Here is a 9,219-nt window from a genome sequence, read left to right on the forward strand (position 1 = left end):
GCGGCACCTCTCCATTCTCCTCTACTATGAGTGGAGTAAATTGGTAATACACTAGTGGGTCAGGGCCAATAAATCTTCGTCGGGCATTCCCGTTCAAAGTGGCCTACCCGGCCACAACAATAACAGGCGACCTATAGGCGATCAATTCCAGACAGTTCAGGACCACCACTTGACGGCGGCTACACGTCGGTGGAATCAGTGAGTAACATCTGACTGTCGCTGAAGCTGATCCTCTTTAAATCCGACAAAAATTGTATCTTCAATCTTGGTCGGTTGTCGACGAAAAACTTCAGTCTTTGTGGAGCAATCTCGAGTCCTTCCATAAAGAGGGTTACCATGATGTCTGATTGTCAGCCAGCGACGCTTGCAACTTGCGAAGTCTTTGCATAAAGCGTAGATCGAACGTTCGCCCAGGCGACACCTAAAAAATCGCGCAATGTTTAGATGTCGCATTAGGTAAAGAAACACTTTGCCATCGATTCTTGGAGTAACCTCCAAGAGGAGAAGTAACCAGGATGGTTAATCTCCCACGTGAAAACTCATCCAGGGGCAGCAACTTGCATATGCAAAAACTCAAATGCGACCTTCTGCCGTTCCTCGCGAACCAGCGCTGCCGCCAAGGCCATAACCACTCCCATGGTGGAACCAAAACTTGAGGTTGTCTACCTGCTTTCCGAAGAAAACCTTAACCGCAATCTTCAGCAGTTTTGGCGCTACTTGGCCTCGTGGAGATAGTGACATCTTCACTTGGACAACCGGGGTCGGTGGAGTCGAAGGTGACCGGGAAATGCGATGCACCATGTGTTCCATTGTGGCCGGCTTCGACGAAGAAGAATTTGTGACCTTTGTCGGGACTTCTTCAACAAGGTCGGCGTCATAAATCACGAAGGGGCAGACGTGCTCGTTGATCGCATCTTGGTCGTGACGTAACATTTGGACGGTGGCTTCACCAAAAATAATTCTGCCGACGACGGCCCATCCCGCATCGGACAGATACAGATAGTTGGAGTGATCCAACGGTGACGGGGGGGCTGGGAAGTCAGTCTGGAAGCTGGAATCGTTCATCTTCGATGTCGGCGGTGGATTGACCACAAAGTGTAACGGGACAGCTGGTCACACGCACCTTGCGCTGAGGTAACGTTCCCTTGGGGTTTAGTCGTTTAGCGTAGCTTCCGTACGCGCCCTAGTAACCACAATCGTGTGTGGATTTCTTGATCAAATTGAAGACTGAACATATATCAGGTGTTTTCATGCTAGTCCTAGTCTTAACTCAAAAATTGAAATAAATGTACCTAATTGTAACCACTACTAGCGCACACTAAGCTATCCAGTAGCTAAGTGTATACCACACAAACTGTGTAATGGGCCTACCACCCCATTACAACTCTGCACGATGAGTGCGCTACGCGGTGGTGCTAATTCAGCAGTGCAGAAGCCACACTTGTTTACATCAGCGAACAGCTAACTTAAGCGCAATAACTCGAACACTGCTCGCTAGTTTTCAGCGTGCAAGACCACATCCGATCCATCGTGGTCTGCACGACTATAAACGAATCATAAATCATATGTGGAAATAGATTTGCGATTTGGCGCAAGGTGGCTTCAACAGCCATTTCACAAGACTAGATAATGTCAATGACTCATCAGACAATACAGATGGCATGACTGTACCCAGTGTATCCAGCCCATAGTTTTCACCACAGTAATGAAACATATACCATCAGCCGGGTCAAGAGCGCTGAACTAGGAGCAATCGATCGTGTTATTTAGCACATTTTTCTTCGAAGTTAAATCGGGAATGATTGTTGCATCTGCCTTTTACAAGCATGCACAATTCGCCACTTGCCGCTTGAATTTCTGACATGAGGGGAGAGACTTACTCGCACTTTAAAATCGCGACGTGCTTCACACGGCCTCACACTGTCTTTTGATTAGAGATGATGTGTGACGTATTAAAAGGACCAAACACCAGATCAATTTCATGATGCACTCCTGGATCTGTGGGCACTATGCTAGGTGATTCTCTTGTCGCCACGTCATGATACTTTGAAAGGAATAAAGCGCAGGTGATTGTCGGCAGGCGGCCTCAAGGCGATCTGTAGCACTTTGAGGACCTCCTGTAACAGAATGCTCTACCTTGTTGCAACCCTAGCCTTTAGATCATTCTTTGGGATGTTTGAGAAATGGATAAACTCTATATTTGACCTCGCTCAAAATATAGACTTTATACATTTCATGAAGCTAAAAATTCTCAGGATTTAGTGATAAAAAAGTAAAGTTATACTACCCAGTAAAAATCAACTGATTCTAAGTATACTTAATCTTTGTGGCGGCGTGTGTACAAAGATTCCTGTCAAGCGACCAAATATCTTCCTTGGTCTGAGTGCGCCGTAGTTCAGTCGATTACTATGAACAGTATGATGGTACGCTGCCTTCTTGCATTTTCTCCTTGCTTATGTTTCTCACCCCCTCTGGTTTTTCAAGTAGCAGCCGCAGATTATTCTACTAAAGGAAGGCACGGACACAAGTCAGGGCAAGGCCCAGCTCATCAGCAACATTAATGCATGTCAGGCCGTGATGGAAGCTGTGCGCACGACGCTTGGTCCACGTGGCATGGACAAGCTTATCCATACGGGAAGAAAGACCACGATTTCGAATGACGGTGCCACCATTATGAACTTACTAGACGTCGTGCACCCAGCGGCCAAGACGCTCGTGGATATCTCGCTATCACAAGATGCTGAAGTGGGCGACGGCACCACATCTGTCGTTCTTCTTGGTGCTGAGTTTATGCGTCAAGCTAAATCTTTTATTGAAGAGAATATGCATCCGCAAATGATAATCAAAAGCTATCGCAAGGCTGGCCAACTCGCTGTACAAAAGATCAAGGAGATTGAAATTCGTGTGGCTGATTCGGATGAGATTGGACGTCGCCAGATGCTAGAGCGTGTTAGTGGCACGGCATTGAACTCAAAGCTGATTTCGCGTCATAAGCACTTTTTTTCTCCTATGGTAAGCAAAACGAAAGGTGCTCACAAAGACTACATCTGTACCTAATACTCTTGTGATTTAATTTCATCGCAGATTGTTGATGCGGTTTTAAGTTTAGGAGAAGGCCTTGACATCAGTATGGTTGGCATTAAAAAGGTGCCGGGTGGATCAGTTACCGACTCGTTTCTTGTCAAGGGTGTCGCGTTTAAAAAAACATTCTCATACGCCGGTTTTGAGCAACAGCCCAAGACTTTTGTGGATCCAAAGATTTTGCTTTTGAACGTTGAGCTTGAACTGAAGTCGGAGAAAGAGAATGCTGAGGTGCGTTTGGATGACCCAGCTAAGTACCAGTCGATTGTAGATGCCGAATGGAATATTATCTACGAAAAGCTAGAGCTATGCGTAAAGAGTGGTGCCCAAATTATCCTTTCCAAGCTTCCGGTGGGTGATTTGGCTACGCAGTATTTTGCCGATCGTGGTCTCTTTTGCGCCGGCCGTGTTGCTCAGGATGATATGGAACGTACTCAACGTGCTACTGGTGGCGTGGTGCAAACGTCAGTGCATGATATGAATCCGTCCGTTCTTGGATCGTGTGGTCGGTTTGAAGAGCGTCAGATCGGTAATGAGAGGTACAACATCTTCATGGAGTGCGCTGAAGCCAAAAGCTCAACGATTGTATTACGTGGTGGGGCCGAGCAATTCATTGAGGAAGCCCACCGATCGGTGCACGATGCACTTATGGTTGTGAAGCGCGCCGTAGCGTCGTCAACGGTAGTTGCAGGAGGGGGTGCCATTGAAATGGAAATTTCTCGACACTTGCGCCAGTATGCGCGTACTATTGAAGGCAAGGCCCAATTACTCGTGAATGCATATGCCAAAGCATTCGAGATCATTCCTCGCCAGATTGCTGAGAATGCAGGTCATGATGCGACGGATATTTTGAATCATTTGCGTCAAAAACATTTTAAGGATCCCGAAGATGGCAAGTGGTTTGGCGTTGATATTACCACCGGCGGGATTTGTGATACATACGAGTCGCATGTATGGGAACCAGCAGCAAACAAGATCAACTCGATCGCCGCAGCAACGGAAGCCGCATGTCTTATTCTGTCAGTAGATGAGACTGTGCGCAACCCCAAGTCAGAGCAGCCACAAGCTGGTCCTTCTGGTGGAGCACCTATGAGTGCCGCTATGGGTGGTCAAGGCATGCGTGGTATGATGGGCGGAGGTCCAGGTCGTGGGGTGCGTGCTTTCCGTGGCAAGGGTGGTGCATAAATACAATCACGTAGAAAAGTTGAAAAGATTTATGCGTTTAACTACAAGAATGTAGCAACGAAAGAATCGTGATATCGTTACGATGCGCACTCGTATATTTATTGTGATTTGTGCATTTGTGATCGAGGACATATTTGTAATGAACGATTGTACACCAAATGCCCATCATATAATTCAGTAGGTTCTATGCATGACATCGTGTCGAATCGAGCCAGAAACCTCTCCATCTTGAAGTTGTGTACCAATTGTGTTTTGCTTTACTTGTTTATACGTCGCATAAAGATCTGCCTCCCCCTTTTGTCGAGCATTTTAGATCTAGCCCGCCATCGCCCGAGTAACTCTAGAATACACCACACTAAAGCACAATGCTAGGTACATAGTAAGGTTTAATGATGGCAAGGAGATTTTGCTGACACTTTGTGTCTTGCTCATATGTTTGCAGGTCGCATGATCAAAACGAACGCCCGCTACTTCGCTGGCGCCAGTGCTGTGACACTAGGTCTTGCTGCCTCGACAATGACTCAAACCAAGCCTGCCGAAAGCTCAAATTCGACATCAGAGGTTCTATTGGATATCTCGAGTCGTCTTAAAAACATTGAACGCGATCTGGGCATCAACAGTAGTATTACGGCTACTTCCAAGTCAAAGTACAACAACTACCCCGTGCTTACTCCTAAGCACAAGAGCCTTATGGCAAAGCATTTGTCACCCGAGATCTACGACAAGCTTAAAGATCGCAAAACGGCTAGTGGCTACACCATTGACCAAGCCATCCAAACTGGCATTGACACTCCGCACCTCGGTGTGGGTGTTGTAGCTGGCGATGAAGAGTCGTATCAAACTTTTAAGGAGCTGATGGACCTTGTGATTGAAGGCTGGCACGGCTACAAGCCTACGGATACACACAAAACGGACATTGATCCGTCTAAAATTCGAAATGGCAAAATTCCTGACAGTTACGTAATCTCAACGCGTATTCGTGCAGGTCGTAGCGTCCGTGGTTTGGCCTTGCCGCCTGGAACATCGCGCGGTGAACGACGTGAGGTCGAGCGCGTATTGTCAAAGGCTTTAAGCAACTTAAGAAACGATCTGGCTGGCAAGTATTATCCGCTGAGTAAAATGACCAAGGAGGAAGAGCAACAGCTCATTGATGACCATTTTCTATTTCAAAAGCCAGGCGGTGGTACCTTGCTAACTAATGCTGGTGCTGCTCGTGACTGGCCTGATGGTCGAGGTATCTTTCACAACAACAACAAGACGTTTTTAGTTTGGGTGAATGAAGAAGACCACATGCGAGTCATCGCTATGCAGAATGGTGGCAACATCCAAGAGGTCTTTGATCGTTTTAGTCGTGGTGTTGCAGATGTCGAGAAGGTTGTCAAGGGCGAAGGGCGTGAGTACATGTACGACAACCACCTTGGGTTTGTGTGCACGTGCCCATCCAACCTGGGCACGGGACTGCGTGCAAGTGTCATGATCAAGTTCCCACAACTATCAAAAGATTCGGAGCGTTTCTACAGCTTGTGCACTGCTTTGGGGCTGCAAGCTCGTGGATCCAAAGGTGAGCACTCGCCTCCTGGTCCCGGAGGCGTCTATGATGTCTCAAACAAAGCCCGTATTGGGTATTCGGAAGTTGAACTGGTGCAAACCATGATTGATGGCATCTGGAAGCTCATTGAGCTCGAAGAAGACCTGAAAAAGGGCCGTTCAATTGACAAGAAAGTCGCCGATATCATGAAGTGAACTTCTACACTGCTTACATCCAGCTGCCATTAAGCATAGCTCATGGATGTTTATATGTAGTAGATCACATGGCGTATAAATTTCGTCAGCAACGATAATTACGTGCTGTAGAGCGACACTGACTTCACATGTTAAGACAAAAAAATAATCGACTGTCGTCTTACATTGTCTGCACCTGCTCCTTTTCCTCTATTTGTTCATTTCAATAACAGTCAGAACTGCATGTTGGCCAAATGCAGACAATTTCCGCTCAGTTTAATATTGAGCGACTCAATCATTTACAAAGCCTTAGTCGCGATCTCCATGTGCTTCACAACATCAATTACCGACTTGAAACTAAATGGCTCGGTGGCAGCTATGTCAGCCAATACTTTGCGATTTAGCTCAATACCCGATCCGTTCATCTTTCCATAAAGCTTCGAGTACGACAAACCTTCTTGGCGTGCACCAGCGTTGATTTTTTGTATCCACAACGAGCGCATGTCCTATTGAGTAACACATCTTGAATGAGAAATAGAAACGAGCAAATGCATAATTGGTGTGGCTTACGCGCTTCTTCTGCTTGCGATCGCGGTATTGATATTGCAAACCTTTTTCCACACGGTTAATGGCTGTACGATAGCATGAATTAGCACGACCACGATAGCCCTTGGCCATCGCCAAAATCTTCTTATGCTTTGCCCACGACATTCTACTTTGGCGAAATGATTAACTTAGATAACTAATCTGACCAGTTATATTTTGTAACAAACATCAATGCATATCATTGGTCGAAAAACATAATGCTCAGTCAGTATCATGTTGCACCGCTTTTGCCGTCGCTCGACCGCCACTTCCGTCCAGCGGTCGCTACACCGTCGCTCTTTACATTTTAGCTCATCAGCTGACAAGCCAATTGTCGACAGTCAACGTCGTTTCACTACCGCTGCTTCTTTTTACTTAGACGCTAAAGCTGCATGCAAGGGTAAGCGTTGCGCACTGGGCAAGGACAACAGCGGGATTGTTGCCAATCCGTCAAACTGTGGAGAAGACTCGTACTTCCTTACGGCGGATGTAGTGGGTGTGGCTGACGGCGTTGGAGGATGGAATGAAAATGGAATCGATCCAGGCAAGATCTCGCGCTCCCTTATGCATAACGCGGCATTGTTTGTGCGCCAGCAATCGAGTAGTGGAGAGAAGGCTACTACACAGCAGGTATTGTCTTACGGATATTCACAGGCACTACTAGATGATGAGGTTGAAGCAGGTAGCACAACAGCATGCATTGTGCGATTAAAGCAGTCGATCGACGGAAAGCCCATGCTTGAGTATTCGAACCTCGGAGACTCAGGATTTGTGCTCATTCGCAATGGCGAAATTATCTTTCGCAGCAAATATCAGGTTTGAAAAGAAATTCATCTTATTACATTTAGTATTAAGATGAAGGTGATTGCGGTCAACAGTACTATGGCCGAGCACCGTATCAGCTGGCGAAGATACCACTACGATTTAAGCAATATGGTGCTATCGAAAACCACCCTGATGATGTATAGGCTTGAAATGTAAATTTAATTTCAAAAGTGCTCTTGACTGACTTTTATTGTTGTAGGCAGACTCGGGTGAGATAGATGTGCAAGATGGAGATCTTATCGTACTCGCCACTGACGGTGTCTGGGATAACTTTGCCCCGGATCTTCAGAAAGCCCCGGCGCAATTTCCGGTAAGTTTCTCGTTCGTTTGATAGCTGATTCTTGAGGCTGCATCTATTGACGACATCGATTGCTATTACTATAGCCAATGCTGTCTTGGCGACGATATTGGTCAGGTGAAGTCGCATCCTTCTTGGATGTAATTGCGGAAAACCTTGACAACGCAGCCGAAAACATTGTGCTGGCCTCGCTTCGCCATAATCTTAAGCCTGATGACATAACTGTTGTTGTGGCAAAGGTAGTTGTTATGACTTCCAAACTGTAGGACGAGATGACAGTCCTTGAAGTAACTTGATACTCGGGCGCGACAATTTCCGCATCTGCTTTGACTACTATGACCCACAATCACACACCTTTTACTTCATTACTTGCTGGACGGGCATACTCCAACACACTTAAAAGTGAAGGTAATACTACGACAGATCCGGCTTTAAGACTGTGTCTAAAAAGTGTGAGCATGCATGGTGCTACCCGCTATATCGCCAAGATATAAAGACACATGTATATTTCCTAAATCCTACGTTGATCCACAAGCAGCAATTTGCGCGCCCGACTACTTCACTTATTACAAATAAGCGCATCTTTCCACATATGCACTGTCTGCTGTGGCGCTGACATCCCTGCCCATGACACAACATTCGCATATCTGGAGATGGATCAACTTCAGTATCGTGCATAAAACTGCACTACAAAAATGTGAGAACCCTTACGACAAGTATATCATCATGAACAGAGGATAACTTTGCGAAAGCTTCAAAATTCAGCAAGGTCTTTAGCCGACAAAGTTTCGAGCAAATTGCTAGAAAACCATCTGATAACGGTGTTTGCCCACGATAAGCAGAAACACTTCGAGCTCAGATCGATTTGTCCGCTAATCGATGATTTAACTTACTCTGATGAGAATGCTTACACGACCTATTTAATAAAGTGACATGCAGACAGCTGACAATCCAAGAATAGTCCAAATACTAAGGAGCTTGTTGACGCTCTCAACAAATTAAGATAAACTGTTGCAGGCTCGTGGCTCGAATTCAATTCCGATGTCTTACCCCGCACGAAGTGAGACACATTGATAAAACATATCATGTGCTGAAAACTGCGAAGCACAACGTCTAATGACACATTAGGAAGGCATAAATTAATTCTCTATACCATTGCTTGTCTAATCTTTATAACAAACGTGTGAGCGACAATTTTCTATAGCATTCCTTTCCGGAACGACTTTAAAAACATCGTCATGCAAATATAACAAATAATTGTGAGGAACAAATTATTGAGACCCTCTTCCCTAAATGTGCTGATCTGATTGAAAAGTTGTATTAGGTGGTAGATATTAAAATGCAAAATGAATGCCGAGGACGACAGAAGATGTTAATGAGAATGATTCAGTGCTACCTTCCTCTGAGGAAAATAACATCGAAACTCGGCGCTTCTCTCCTATCCAGAAAGATCCAACAAACCCAGTACTTGACGAAAAACACCTGTCGGACACAACCGACTTACCGGATCAAATTATGCCGAA

The 9,219-nt window shown here is 45.7% G+C and overlaps 4 protein-coding genes across 4 annotated transcripts; 3 read left to right on the forward strand and 1 right to left on the reverse strand.

Annotated features, from left to right (window-relative positions):
• Positions 1 to 2,408: 2,408 nt before the first annotated feature.
• PHALS_06962 (t-complex protein eta subunit) lies at positions 2,409 to 4,266 on the forward strand (the record flags this gene model as incomplete). Its single annotated transcript, XM_024720348.1, has 3 exons — positions 2,409 to 2,423; positions 2,488 to 3,012; positions 3,085 to 4,266. 3 exons carry the CDS (start codon positions 2,409 to 2,411, stop codon positions 4,264 to 4,266), a joined length of 1,722 nt encoding a protein of 573 aa, XP_024585555.1.
• Positions 4,267 to 4,631: 365 nt separating this feature from the next.
• Positions 4,632 to 6,088, forward strand: PHALS_06963 (creatine kinase b-type; the record flags this gene model as incomplete). The annotated part of the gene is made up of 3 exons (XM_024720349.1): positions 4,632 to 4,638; positions 4,709 to 6,005; positions 6,073 to 6,088. The coding sequence occupies 3 exons, from the start codon at positions 4,632 to 4,634 to the stop codon at positions 6,086 to 6,088; spliced, it is 1,320 nt and encodes a 439-aa protein (XP_024585556.1).
• A 199-nt stretch (positions 6,089 to 6,287) lies between these two features.
• Positions 6,288 to 6,699, reverse strand: PHALS_06964 (50s ribosomal protein l20; the record flags this gene model as incomplete). Its single annotated transcript, XM_024720350.1, has 2 exons — positions 6,288 to 6,494; positions 6,559 to 6,699. The coding sequence occupies 2 exons, from the start codon at positions 6,697 to 6,699 to the stop codon at positions 6,288 to 6,290; spliced, it is 348 nt and encodes a 115-aa protein (XP_024585557.1).
• Positions 6,700 to 6,807: 108 nt separating this feature from the next.
• Positions 6,808 to 7,962, forward strand: PHALS_06965 (uncharacterized protein; the record flags this gene model as incomplete). Its single annotated transcript, XM_024720351.1, has 5 exons — positions 6,808 to 6,854; positions 6,915 to 7,389; positions 7,452 to 7,535; positions 7,598 to 7,708; positions 7,783 to 7,962. The coding sequence occupies 5 exons, from the start codon at positions 6,808 to 6,810 to the stop codon at positions 7,960 to 7,962; spliced, it is 897 nt and encodes a 298-aa protein (XP_024585558.1).
• Positions 7,963 to 9,219: the final 1,257 nt, after the last annotated feature.

Source organism: Plasmopara halstedii (genome assembly GCF_900000015.1).
Source record: "Plasmopara halstedii genome assembly, contig: Scaffold_3060, whole genome shotgun sequence".
Lineage (NCBI taxonomy): Eukaryota > Oomycota > Peronosporomycetes > Peronosporales > Peronosporaceae > Plasmopara > Plasmopara halstedii.